Source organism: Nanorana parkeri, unplaced genomic scaffold, assembly GCF_000935625.1.
Source record: "Nanorana parkeri isolate BGI_ZX_2015 unplaced genomic scaffold, ASM93562v1 scaffold1251, whole genome shotgun sequence".
NCBI lineage: Eukaryota > Metazoa > Chordata > Amphibia > Anura > Dicroglossidae > Nanorana > Nanorana parkeri.
This window is the reverse complement of record NW_017307519.1, coordinates 349,395-364,220: the sequence shown is the minus strand read 5'-3', so window position 1 is coordinate 364,220 and position 14,826 is coordinate 349,395. Positions and strand designations below refer to the sequence as shown.

At 46.5% G+C, this 14,826-nt stretch overlaps 1 protein-coding gene across 1 annotated transcript in view; it reads left to right on the top strand.

Moving 5' to 3' along the window:
• The first annotated feature begins 855 nt into the window (after positions 1-855).
• Positions 856-14,826, top strand: part of LOC108797263 (NACHT, LRR and PYD domains-containing protein 12-like) — a 31,522-nt gene continuing 17,551 nt past the window's right edge. The window contains exon 1 of the mRNA XM_018568834.1: positions 856-914. Within this exon, the coding sequence (XP_018424336.1) occupies positions 884-914 (31 nt within the window). The 5' untranslated portion in view covers positions 856-883. The remainder of the gene's footprint in view (positions 915-14,826) is intronic.

Genomic DNA, 14,826 nt, shown 5'->3' with positions numbered 1-14,826 from the left:
GGGGGGGGGGGGGGGGCGTAGCCGCTGTGACAGAACGGACGAGCAGTGAGGGGAGAGAGAGGCGCCGGCTGTCAGATCCTGGCCTAGCGTCTCTCTCTCTCCTCACTGCTGCATTAGTTAGTGACAGCGGCACCGTCCTCTGCCCTCCCCCGCCGCCGGTTCCTTCACTTTTTCTCGGATCCCCGCTGGGGAGAGCAGCGGGGATCCAGAGAAGCGGCGGGAGGAGAGGACATGGCGATCTACCAGTGATCGACCTTGTGGGCACCCCTGGCTTAGATGGACGAGTCTTAGTGAGGTCCTATCCATGGTAATCTGGAGAGGCACCAAAATAAAGCTCAGATGGATGAGTCATAGTGAGGTCCAATCCATGGTAATCTGCAGAGGCACCAAAATAAAGCTTAGATGGATGAGTCTTAGTGAGGTCCTATCCATGACAACCTGCAGAGGCACCAAGGGAAAGCTTAGATGGACGAGTCTTAGTGAGGTCCTATTCATGACAACCTGCAGAGGCACCAAGGGAAAGCTTAGATGGACGAGTCTTAGTGAGGTCCTATTCATGACAACCTGCAGAGGCACCAAGGGAAAGCTTAGATGGACGAGTCTTAGTGAGGTCCTATTCATGACAACCTGCAGAGGCACCAAGAGAAAGCTTAGATGGATGAGTCTTAGTGAGATCCTGTCCATGACAATCTGGAGAGGCACCAAGGGAAAGCTCAGATGGATGAGCCCTAGTGAGGTCCTATCTATGATAATCTTTAGAGGCACCAAGGGAATGAAAGAACAGGTGATTCGAGCTAGACCCTACTACGTATACCGTGTATATAACATTGTTACTACTTTTGTTTCAAAGGTCAGGTTAGGATTTCCTCTACAAGAATAGAAGATGGGTCAGATGCCTTCAAGATACAGTGATGGTAGGTCTTACAAACATATATAAAATACAGCTCCTACATTCTATAGCTTCTATATATATTTAGAACAATTGCATGATATTTTTTCTATGTATTGGCCATATAAACCATCTTTAGGGGTTAGTAAATCAGCATTTCTCCTGATCCAGTCATCAGTAGTCATCAAAGGCATTAAAAGGGAAAGGAAAGTGTCCTATTCAAGCTAGTGAGCTATTCAAGTTTTGTTTACCTTAAAGTCACTTTTGATGCAACATTCTCATTTTAAATGCTCGATCTTCCATATTTGTGTAACCCCCATGACCTTCTGTGATGTGGCTACTAGACATTTGGTGATGGCCGGGGCTGTAGTCGGCCTGGCTGGATTTATAGTGGCAATGATATGGTTAATTCCAGGTGTCTGGCATTGCCTGTACCCCCCTTGGGCGAAGTGTGACTCTGTCATATTGTGGGACAGCCAATGAGAGGCACTGTAGTGTATGTACAGTACAGCTGCCAATCACTGGGCTTCTCTCTCAGCCAGTGGTGCATGCTGGGATAGGGTACATATACTGGAGGGAATAGCCATGTGCTCAGACTAGCCGGGACCAGCCATGGAATAGAGCTGGGTGCTGTTCAACCTGCCCCCCAGGCTATGCCTGATGCCTGAGGGTGGGCATAGGCTGGTGTGAGGGAAATGTTTCCCTGAGACCTCCAACATGGAGGAGGCCTGTGTTGCTGTAAGAGGAAGAGACCCATGACCAATGATGGCTCTTGAAGTATCCTGCGACCTAAGGACTTCAGGAGCATGGCGGGTGTCTTTCCTTCTTGAGGATCTGTGTTTATCCTACTTCAGTTGCCATCGGCTGCCTCCCAAGTGGATCTACACTGATATGTCAACCAGGTCTGGTGAGTCCGGAGTTCTTGTCAGTTCCACCGGGAAGCTTAGAATCCCCCCATAACCTCTCTCCTCAGTGAAGATGTTTAATAAAATGTTATTTTGCATTATACTACTGGAGTGGACCTCAGTTTGTGGGCACCAGAAGAAGGGCAGTTAATGATAATGGGTGGGCAGCGTAAGAACATACCCTAGACCTGTGGTTCTCAACCTGTGTAACCTCAGGACCCACATTTGTCCTTGGTCATTAAGTTGTGACCCAAGTTGCACTGCAATGGAACGCACGGCATTGCTGTACCGTGTGTTCCGATGCAGGTGATCGAACTGTGGGTGGGAGATGCATGTGGGGTGCCATTCAAATGAATGGCAATGCAATGCACCTCCCACACCAGAACCCAGGACGGTGAGATTAACATACTGTACTGGTGTGAATGGGCCCTCAAAAACACTGACAGACACACACAATCACACACACACCCAGTCTCCCTACCTTACGAGAACTGGAGTGGATCCTCAGCCTGGGGTCCAGTGTGGGCTGCTGTGCTGTGAAGGAGCTCCATCCATATGTACATCTCCCTTGCACACCCGGTAGAGGTGTCAGGAGCCAGAATGTGACATCCCTCCGGTCCAGGCACACGAGGCATCACTCCTCTACAAGGCACACAAGGGAGCTGTAATCAATGCACATATGGATGGAGCTCCCCCATGGCCATAGCCCTAGCCTACCCCATCCGCTAGGGGGAGGCTGAGGAGCCTCTCGCCTAGAAAAGTGAAAGGCACACGGCGACCCACTGAACACAGGGTCGCGACCCACTTTTGGGTCACGACCCACCAGTTGAGAACCAAGGCCCTAGACAGACTAGAGATGAACCGGGCATCCAGCGGTTCCTTCGGGGGTGAGCGCTACATTTGTATTATTTTATTACACATAAAGCTTTGTACTTGGAGCTTTGCACTCGACTCAAGTTTGAGGCTAATAACATTAGCCGAGTTTGTGGGAGGATTCGGAGCCTCCAGGGCCCTTAAACATGGAAGGGAAAGGAGGACGCATCTGCTGCTGACTTCCGGCGTACCCTCCCACCCGTCCCCATTATTATTACTGGTATTATTTTCAAAGCTTACTTGAGTACGCCCCCTTATTTGGCGTACTGACCATAAAAATCATGGCACACCTCAGGTTGTGTGGGGTAGGGAGGTCAACATGGCCTTGGTTTGTATCATGTACAAAGGGGGTAACATGCGGGGCACGCGAGATTCCGAACACAACCTTGTTTAACCTCCATACTAAGCACCCCTTGTGTCCCTCTCGTCCTCCAGGAGAACATGAAAAGTTCCATCAGTTGCTGTCTCAATACGACTTCGGTGAACTTCAACTGATCTATGAGCACTTTAGAAATGACCTGATCTGCATTGTGGAGTCCACCAGAGATATCAAACACCTGCTGGAGTACCTGGACTCCCGGAACATCCTCAATAAGGAGGTAAGCAGAAAAATGTGCTGACTTTCTATAGAAAATGAAGCTAGCAATCAAAGCTACGAGTGGTGGGTCATCTTCAAAAAATCTTTAAAGAGGAACTGGGAGTTATAAACCTGACCCTTGTAGTGAGGCTACCCCCACACTGCAAGTATAAGTGCTTGTTTTGGTCTAGGGGCCGGAATAAAGAAGTTCTACCCACCTGATCCTTGGCTGCTAGACCATTGCCTAGAGCCTCTTCTCATCTGGGCTCTAGCAGTCTAAGGACCATTGGCGTCTCTTGTAGTCTAAGGACCATTGGCGCCATCACTTCGAATGCAGGTCCATTGACTTACATTAGACATGAGGATGCCAAGGGACATACCACAGCCAGAGTGGAAAGAGATGAGCGATGACCGGCCACAGGACCCAGGATCAGGTGAGTATATCTTCTTTATTCTGGCCCCCTGACCAAAACCAGCAATGAACCCTTGCAATGCCGGGGTAGCCCCACTGCAAGGTTATGTTTTATAAAATCCTGGAGTTCCTGTTTCATTGAAAATTGCAACAATTTTATGTCACATGGGTGAATCCCAGAGCACCGCGAGGTCCGTAAAGAGAGAGGACAGCAGGAACTGCTTTCTTTCAGACACTCTGTCTCTCTAATAAAAGTTCTGTTCAAAGGGAAACAGAGCACCACGAGGTCCGTAAAGAGAGAGAGCAGCAGGAACTGTTTTCTTTCAGACACTCTGTCTCTTTAATAAAAGTTCTGTTTAAAGGGAAACAGAGCACCATGAGGTCCCTAAAGAGAGAGGACAGCAGGATCTGCTTTCTTTCAGACACTCTGTCTCTTTAATAAAAGTTATGTTTAAAGGGAAACAGAGCACCACGAGGTCTCTAAAGAGAGAGGACAGCAGTAACTGCTTTCTTTCAGACACTCTGTCTCTTTAATAAAACTTCTGTATGCAGCTGTTTAAAGGGAAACAGAGCACCATGAGATCTCTAAAGAGAGAAGACAGCAGGAACTGCTTTCTTTCAGACAATCTGTCTCTTTAATAAAGGTTCTGTTTAAAGGGAAATGGGATAAGCTACATTTGTGTTTATAACTTCCAGATGGAGATACTAATATTTTTAGCCTTGACCATGATAAATAATACTGTGTACCCCTTTAAAAACCGTGTATGTCTGTCTCTGATTGAATCGACATGTGCGGCCATCTGAATATAACGAACTGGGGGGACAAAACAAGTCCAGGTTCTCTTTCAATCCCACGCTTGGGTTGGGGGGGGAGTCCATGTGGCAAGATGAAGCTAATGACATTATATCCGATATTTTGTTTCTATTTATTTCCCCTGAAATCAGTAACTTTGTATTCTAGTTAAATCTCCAGATGAGGAGAGACCTGGGACCCTTCGCGTTCTCGGAGAAGCTGGTGCAAGATATTCTGGACGCTGGAAAAGAGGCCGTCATGGGATTCTTGGAAGGCATCTACGATCTACAGCAATATTGTTCATCTGATCATTTGTATTTCCTTCAAGATGAGTTGGATGCATTCGGTAACTAGAAGGTGTCATTCTGTATGTTGTGTATTCATTGACGTATGTAAGTTTGGTGGGGGGGGATTATTGTGTGTGTGGAGGGGGGTTGATTTTCAGGGGTTGAGCTTGGCCCCTTATTTCCTGTGAAGGGAACTCTTAAGACATCGGCATACCAAGACATTTTGGACAATTTCCTGCTCCCAACTGTGTGGGAGGAGTTTGGGGACGGCCCCTCCCTGTTCCAACATGACTGCGCACCAGTGCACAAAGCAAGGTCCATAAAGACATGGATGGGGGAGTTTGGGGTGGAGGAACGTGACTGGCCCGCACAGAATCCTGACCTCAACCCCATAGAACACCTTTGGGATGAATTAGAGCGGAGACTGCGAGCCCGGCCTTCTTATCCAACATAAGAACCTGACCTCACAAATGGTCCAACATTCCCATAAACACTCTCCTAAACCTTGTGGACGCCTTCCCAGAAGAGTTGAAGCTGTTATAGCGGCAAAGGGCGGAGCAAACTCAATATTGAACCCTACGGACTAAGATTGGGATGCCATTAAAGTTCATGTGCGTGTAAAGGCCGGCGTCCCAATACTTTTGGCAATATAGTGTATGTTTATAATAGCAATATTCAGAAGGCAGAGGTGACCTTTATTTATATTATTCATGGTCCACCCAAAGACCCTTTCCCTCATGGTGACCATCTAATATATATAAAACAATTTGAATACAGAGGCTATATTCATGCGACATGTGTTCTTAGATAACTTAGCTATGAAAGAAAATAATTTGGCTTCCTGTAAAACTAAATAAAACTTAGATGAACATACAAAATCAGGGTATACCCAAAAATTGATAATGAACATCCATGACTGTTACCCAATCCAATTCTTGCCCTTCTATCTTCCTCAGACGGGTCCACAACTGTTTTAGATGGGGGTATATGTAGCTCTGAGATGTACTTTGGAGATTTGTGCGATATGTTGCCTCAAAAGACAAGTCCAGGTTTGACTTCCCACAGGTCCATGCAGGCAAGATGGATTCTATTTGGGAAGAAAACATGTGACTTGATGGCATCGCTTCCTGTGGTGGTTTTGTAGGTTCAATTTGTCTTCAAAACAGTTGTATGAAACTGCAGTCTTTGGCCATTACGGGGAGCTGACAGAACCCAGTATGAAATATAATAGCTATGCTGGTGACATCGTTGACCTACGAAGGCCACATGGCCATATTTGGTCAATGACATTGACCTATTAAGGATACATAGTCATATTTGGTCAATGACATTGACCTACTAAGGCCACATTGCCCTATGTGGTCAATGACATTGACCTATTAAGGATACATGGCCATATTTGGTCAATTACATTTACCTAATAAGGATACATGGACATATTTGGTCAATGGCATTGGCCTACTAAGGCCGCATGGCCATATTTGGTCAATGGCATTGACCTACTAAGGCCACATGGCTATATTTGGTCAATTACATTGACCTACTAAGGCCACATGGCCATATTTGGTCAACGACATTGACCTGCTAAGGCCACATGGCCATATTTGGTCAATGGCATTGACCTACTAAGGCCACATGGCCATATTTGCTCAATGACATTGACCTACTAAGGCCACATGGCCCCAGGTGATTGGGTCTGCACTGAGGGCTTCCTTTTGGGTTCAAACTCAACCTCATCCCTATTTGTTAGCCAACTGCAACATGTTATGGTTGTCACTGGACCAGGAGTAGATAGGAAATCTTCCAATGAGGATACTGGCTCTTACTTATTGTCTCATTCTGTGATTTCCATGTGTTTAGGGGACACTCTGATGCAACAGATATTACTGGACCGGAAGGGGCACCCTATGACTTCAGAGCTGAAAGGTAAATATTAGAGGAGGTTCTATGGATGGAAAGCTGATGCACTCTGTATAGCTACAGTGTACAGTGGCTGTGGTGTAAAAAGTGATAGCGCCCTATCAGTTATAGCCTATAGGTGAAGCTGGCAATCCTGTGTAATGTAGTATATAGACCACCTACTCCTGTCATTGTAGGTCATCTCCAGCGTCACGTTCACATTGCAGAGATAAAAGAGGTAAAGTAATGGCACCCCACGGGGGACTGAGAGCCAGCATGGGCAATAGGGTAAAAAGCCATTGAGAAGCTTCTCTTCACATTCTCCAGCTTCATAAACACAGATCAGCTCAGATAACCATTGCTGCATAATGGAAGGTAGAGGACACGATCACATGATCTCCATACAAGGGAGTGTCAAATATTTTTGATCAAAGCATCAGGCTACCAAAATAAGAGATTTGTGAGGCATGGGGGCTTCTAACTGAACCCGTTGCTTTGTCCTCATTAGGCAAAGTTCACATTAGGGGGCTGTAAATATGACTTGCCAGATGGAATGTAGCACAACCGTCGCTACTTTTTTCTTTTGCAATAAGCTCCTCCATGTAGGCAAAAAAGAAGATAGGTGTACTGTACTTTTCTCTGGAGACATCGACAGGGTGTGTTCTCAGAGTTAGAGGTCAGGTGGGTAGAATGAGAGTTAGAATTATGGCAGGAAGACCTCGCTGTGAGAGTATCCAAGGCCTATAATGAAGGCAGGGGCCAAATCATACCCTTATGTTCCATCTGTAACTAAGTATGTACTCTTGGGTGGCCTGGACCTTTAAACATGAGCGCTCAGATGACCTAAAGTTATCTTTAGGTGGTTCTATTCTGAATGTCCAACCTGTTTGATGCTGATTGTGGTGCACCTAGGTCCCATGGCCACCTGACCAGAAAATAGCCATAGGGTGGTCTTTTTAAGGGGTGTTTAGGACAACTTCATCTACATTTTTTATTGTCATGTTATTGCTATTATCATTTGATTCCTTTGTGGCAGAAATACAGGGACAACACAGACAACATCTGCTGGAACAAACCATGCCACGACCCTCAGAATCTACGGGACGGAATAAAGATCTGTATGTTTCTGATCGTTACATGGATATGATCACATCCTACGTCCGCCCCTTTCATCGATCTTCCGAGCACAAGCTGATAGAGATAGCGATAAAACATAAGCACTACTTAGAAAACGCTGTGGGAAGTGCCTCTCTTGGCAGACCGTTCCGCTGGTGCCACAGGCTAAAATATGTACCGCGTGTGGTGATGGTGACTGGTGTGCCAGGAATAGGGAAGACGACGCTCGTGGAGAAGCTGGTCTGCGACTGGGCAAACGGCAAATTCTATCAGAGGTTTTCTTTCATCTTCTTCTTAAGATTCTGGGATCTCAACAAGGAAGAGAAGATCAGCTTGGAGTCGATGATCCTTCAGGAGTATCCATATCTGAAGGATCAACTTTGGAACATTTTACAGGATCCGGAAAGGCTGCTCTTCATCTTTGATGGCTTGGATGAAAGCATTCATGAAATCAATTTTAAATCAGGCAAACTCCCCTGCGATATAAAACAAGTAGTAAATGTTGGGGCCGTTGTGGTTGGTTTGGCGAGACAGTCTCTGCTCAAGGGCTGCTCTTTGCTATTGACCAGCCAACCAGACATATTAGCGGGAAAGGATATCAGCATTTTCAAGAGAGTGCTGGAGGTCATTGGATTCTTACCAAGAGAACAGCAGCTTTACATTGAGAGATTCTTCATGGACAAAGGATTATCAGACAAGGTTCTCAGCTTTTTGAGGGAGAACGGTGTGCTGAGCACTTTCTGTTACAACCCATCGTACTGCTGGATCACCTGCACAGTGCTGTCCATGTTCTTCAAAGGCCAACCAACCAGTGATGACCAACTCATATCACTAAAACCACCCAAGACGCTGACGCAACTCTTTGCTGCTTTCATTGCTGGTGTTCTGGCCAATCACAGTCCGGGTAAAATGAATGCTCGGAGTCTGTTGACATCTATTGGGTGGATGGCAGAACACGGAGTCATGAACCATGTTAACAAATTTCAAAAACAGACCTTGGAACAATTTAACGTGGACAGGACCTCAAAACTTTTGCCAGGTTTCATGAAAGAATCCACCGAGTCATCTTTCGCTTTCCTACATCCCATCACCCAGGATTTTTTGGCCGCCGTGGTCCATTATATCGATTATTCTCCTGAGAGGTTACATAAGTCTTTTGAAGAAGCCACCTCCTACAAAGATAACCATGGTGAACTATTTCTCACGTTCCTCTGTGGTCTCGCAGATGTCTCCACCAGGACCTTCTTGGAGCCTTATCTGGGTGACTTGTCTACTGATGCTGCCAAGGATGTCCTCACCCATCTTCAACAATATGCTTCAGAATTTCAAGACTTGGAAAAGAGAAGGCTCTTAAGTTTATTTTTTAAATTCTTTGAGCTGCAGAATAAGGAATTTCTCTTAGAATGTTTGGGATCGTTTGGATCTTTTAACTTGTCTGAAACCCAGCTGACCCCTCTGGACTGCTCTGTGGTGTCTTTTGCGCTTCAGTCCTGCGGAGAGACGGAAAAACTTTGCTTATCTAATAGTAATCTTCGGACTGAGGATATTGAGAGATTTGCCCCTGCTCTACACACCGTACATATCTTAAGGTACAATATAAAAGCATATCGCCTAATGTCTTAAGAACATGTAAATCTCAAATGTTCTTGATGTGAAGAAAGGTGTTATAAAAAAATTAAAGTAGAAGCAAGGGCGTAACTAGAAATAACAGGGCACCATAGCAAAAAGGAACAACCTCCAGAACACGTTCCCGCTCACTGCTGCAGAGCCCACCATAGACCCCGAACAGCCCACCAGAGGCCCTGCGGAGCCCACCTGACACCCTGCAGAGCCCACCTGAGACCCCGCACAGCCCACCTGAGACCCCGCACATACTGGGGATCCCTCACAGTTCACGTGATACCCTGCACATACCATAGACTCCTCACAGCCCACCTGTCACCCTGCAGAGCCCACCTGAGACCCCACACATACCAGGGACCCCACACAGCCCACTTGAGACCCCGCACATACCATAGACTCCACACAGCCCACTTGACCCCTTGCAGAGCCCACCTGAGACCCCACACATACCATAGACCCTGCACAGCCCACCTGACACCCTGCAGAGCTCACCTGAGACCCCGTATAACCCATATGCGATCCCACACAGCCCACCTGAGAGTGGCCCTGCAGTGCCCACCATAGACTCTCTGTGGTGGGCTTTGCAGGGTCTCAGGCGGGCTTGTCACACCCCTCCACACCTCTCACCTGTCAGCCACGATCCGCTGTCAGCCTCCTCCACCGCCGGCCCCCTCCGTCCTCCACGGTCACCGCTAGGCTCTGGCCGCGGCTGTGCCCGACCTCCTCCTCCACCGCAGCTGCTGGCCTGTCACTGACTCAGCAGCGGCTGTGAGGAGGAAAGCGCCGCTGCACAGATCACTGACGGGTGATCTGGACAAAGGCGTGCTCCTCCTCACAGCCGCCAGTGACTCAGCCTGCAATGCCATAGCATCCCAGGCGGCCTGCACGACATCAGGGGGACCCCTTTGTTCCATGTCCTGGCCGAGCCCCCCTGTGCCCCGGGCCCCATAGCGGCCGCCTGGGTCGCTATGGCGATAGTTCCACCACTGAGAAGTAAAATTAAGGTTAAACAAAACTCTGGCAGGTAGGGCTTTTAGGACAGAAGAGACCCTGTATGAGCCATGAAATTGATCTTATTCACTCCTTACAGACTCAGCGACAATAGATTCGGAGATAGTGGAGTCAAGTTTATATGTTCATCATTAAAACATCCTGAGTGCAAGATACACAGCCTGTGGTAAGTTGCCTTATCATTTGTTATAGTTTAATTAATGATGTTGTAAAATATTAATAAAAGAACACCGCCATGGTCTCCTCTTATACATCTGACATGGTTGATGGGCTTGGGTATATTACGCACCTGGTATCTAGAATAGACCTCTTAGCCGTACACAGGCAAAGGGCTCTCTGCAGATCAGCAGTGCAAAAAACACCGATTACTTATACCCTTTGATGATGAGCGCCTTGCTTAGCATTTCTACGGACAATTTATTAAAATTGGCACAGATGTCACAGAGTGGAAGAGCACCCGTTTACCTTAGCAATAGAAACCTTAGCCTCTGACATGAAAGTCTTCAGCCCTTGAGGCTATAAAGAGTTCCTATTGTTTCTTCTCTAGGCTTAGATCCAAGCCTGGGTCCCAGTTCCACCACAAGCCTTCGACTTCCAAAGCCTCCAAGCCTCCAGGTTCTCCTTGCCATAAGGGGATGCCCCCACTTCTCAAAGTAGGGGGATGTCTTTTGACTTTTCCAAGTCCCTGGTCTAAAGTCAACAGATGCATGGGAGCTGGACGTGGTATCCAGGTTATACAAACTAGAATTTCAGTCTCTACCACTGCTCTTCAACATTCTAGCTGTGCTGCACAAGTAGACCCTCTCTCTACACAATCTTATATAATATTATATAATATTTAAAAAAAACAGTCAGTGATTTGTCCAATCACTTCCTGCAATCCACCAATTTTTGGAGAACTTCCTATAGCTGCAATAATGAGTCCATTCCTTCATTCCCATCGTTTCCAATCCCTGAGGAAGGGAGTTGGGTCTGCCCCCCTTTTATCAACACAATTGTTAAAATTTTTATGGACTCTTAAATCCATTTTCGGCCTGACGCTGTTTCCTATCCCTGAGATTTTGATTTCTGTCTGTGCCCCTGTTGTAGCATTTACCTTACTTCCGGTCTGGTGAAACTGGTGTCAACTGGACATGAAGTGAGGCTAAATATCTGTAACAGAGCCTTGCATAGCAGTAAAAACCCAAAAGTTCGATTCCTTCTCCACTTCAACAAAAATTTTTTAGCTTGACATACTTGAACGTAAATTTCACCTTTTGAACAGCTTTCTTTTGCTATTTAGAATTGTTTTATATTCCGTTCCTGTAGGTTGTCAGCTACTGGACTGAAGAACCTCGCCTGCTCGTACCTAGGACCTGCACTAAGTGACAACAGGTCCCTAAGAAGTCTTCTGCTGTCTTATAACAGGCTGGAGGGGCCTCACTTTGGTGACCTGGCGGCGGCTTTGTCCAGCCCACCTTGTAAATTAGAGGAACTGAGGTGAGTAGAATGGGTGTAGACGAGATGGGATTTGTTGGGATTGGTTGCGGCTGTGGACCGACATGTCTGATCTGATGAAAAATTGATATTGAACGACGAAAAAGCTCCACCTTTTTAATGGGAAGCTATAATGGTTGGGGGCCAATTTTGTAAAACATAAATTGGCCCCCAACCATTATGGCTTCCCTTAAAGCATTGGAACCTTTTATGTAATTGAATACTGTAGTTCATTTAAGTTTTTTGTTTAAGAGTTCCGGGGCCCTTCTGTATATCTTTGTATCTTGGCCTGCCCATGTGCACCTTTCTTACTTCTGCTTGTTTCAAACTGATCAGAGTGGCTGCCATTTTTTTTTTTAGATTTGGTGCAAACACTGGAAGTCTTCAGCTGTCTTGGTGGTGATGTCCGGGTCTCTGGTGTGCTGCTGTACCTTTTAACCACTTAAGTATTATCCTGTATATCAGGGGTGGGGAACCTCCGGCCCTCCAGCTGTGGTGAAGCCACAAATACCCATGATGCATTTGTCTCTGGGAGTCATTCCTGTGGCTGTGCGAATCTTGCAATGCTTCATGGGATTTGTAGTTTCACCGCAGCTGCAATGCCAGAGGTTCACCGCCCCTGCTGTATATAGTCCTTCACTACCAGGTCATTTTTCAATGCTGTGATAGTTTGAATGAAAATGACTCCGTCATGCAACACTGTACCGAAAATGAGTTGGGCACCAATAGGGTTCCTCTAATGATGGGAGCCCCAATGGTGGCCACGGCTTCTTCCTTGAAACATTTTAGTTGCACGGGCCTCTACAAGTGTTGTCACCGATGACATTCTGGTCGGGGCTGGAGCCAAGCAATCATAGCAGGTCCTTCCCTCTTCCATTCATAAATGTCTTCTATTCTTTTGAAAGAATACAAAGTGTTCTGTGATTGGACGAGGGAAGAGTGTGATGCTCATATGCCCCTCGTCCAATCACAGAACACCTTTTATTCTCTGAGAAGAATACAACATGTTTTATGAACAGAGGAGCTGCACAGTGAGGGACCTGCTGTGATTGCTGTGCTCCAGCCCCGACCTTGAATCTGCTGCTGCCCATGATCCCTTTCATTCACTCGTCCATGGAACCCTCCTTCCTTTCTCCTCTTCCTTCCTTGTAAACTCATCCATTAAATCTTCCTTCCTCCTCTTCCTTCCTTGTAAACTCATTCATGGAATCCTCCTTCCTCCTCTTCCTTCCTTGTAAATTCATTCATGGAATCCTCCTTCCTCCACTTCCTTCCTTGTAAACTCATCCATGGAATCCTCCTTCCTCCACTTCCTTCCTTGTAAACTCATCCATGGAATCCTCCTTCCTCCACTTCCTTCCTTGTAAACTCATCCATGGAATCCTCCTTCCTCCACTTCTTTCCTTGTAAACTCATTCATGGAATCCTCCTTCCTCCACTTCCTTCCTTGTAAACTCATCCATGGAATCCTCCTCCCTCCTCTTCCTTCCTTGTAAACTCATCCATGGAATCCTCCTCTTCATTCCTTGTAAACTCATCCATGGAATCCTCCTTCCTCCACTTCCTTCCTTGTAAACTCATCCATGGAATCATCCTCTTCCTTCCTTGTAAACTCATCCATGGAATCCTCCTTCCTCCTCTTCCTTCCTTGTAAATTCATCCATGGAATCCTCCTTCCTCCTCTTCCTTCTTTGTAAACTCATCCATGGAATCCTCCTCTTCCTTCCTTGTAAACTCATCCATGGAATCCTCCTCTTCCTTCCTTGTAAACTCATCCATGGAATCCTCCTCTTCCTTCCTTGTAAACTCATCCATGGAATCCTCCTCTTCCTTCCTTGTAAACTCATCCATGGAATCCTCCTCTTCCTTCCTTGTAAACTCATCCATGGAATCCTCCTCTTCCTTCCTTGCAAACTCATCCATGGAATCCTCCTGTTCATTCCTTGTATACTCATCTATGAAATCCTCCTTCCTCCTCTTCCTTCCTTGTAAACTCATCCATGGAATCCTCCTTCCTCCTCTTCCTTACTTGTAAACAGCAGTACTTCCCTTTAATGTATGATTGTTCTCATGGTAGTGAATACTTTGGATATTGAATTGCTTGACAAAGCAAGTTTTGGCTTTTGATATACTTCAGTCGGCACACCATTCACCCTTCCCATGTTCTTACGTTCTGGCTTCTTCCTCCAGTTTGAGCAGCACCTCCCTGACGGACACTTCCTGCTCCCCGTTGGCATTGGGAATAAGAAATAACCAATCTCTGAAGATACTCAGCCTGTCGTACAATCATTTGACCGGTCCTCACTTTGGTGACTTGATGGAGGCTTTGTCAAGTCCAAGCTGCACGGTAGAGCAATTGATGTGAGTATGACGTCACCGCACTGAGCTGGAGGACTATCAGAGGAGTGACCGGTACACTTTAAGGACCAATTCACATCTTTGCATCTTCTTGCACCTTGAAGTAAAATGCATGAAGATGCATGAAAAAGCATGTAAGAAAATGACCATCAACACGTGCAATGCATGGTGTGAATGGGGCCATGCAGCGAACCCCGCACAGGGCAAAGTTCCCTGTACTGCTGCTCTGCAGTTGCTTTGTTTGAGGAAGAGTGGCATGCACGGTACTTCCAGCTATTGGAGAGCATTGACTCATTGCCCTTCTTTACATGATGCATCGCTGGTGCTTGACAACCAGCATTGTTACACGTCGTGACTACATCTGTTCCTTTTGGAGAATGGAAAGGTAAGGGAACAAAGGAAGTGTAAGTTTAGGCAGCTGTAGGGGCCACAGTTAAAAAGAACGTGTTACTTTGGTAGGTTAGAAGGGAAGAAATGAGGGACAAAGGGGAGGAAGGGTATATGGTAAGGAAGTGATGAAAGAATGGAAGGGAGCAAAAAATTAATAAGGAAGGAAGGACAGGGAAGGGAGAAAGGAAAGGAAGTAATGGGGGGGGGGGGGGGGGGG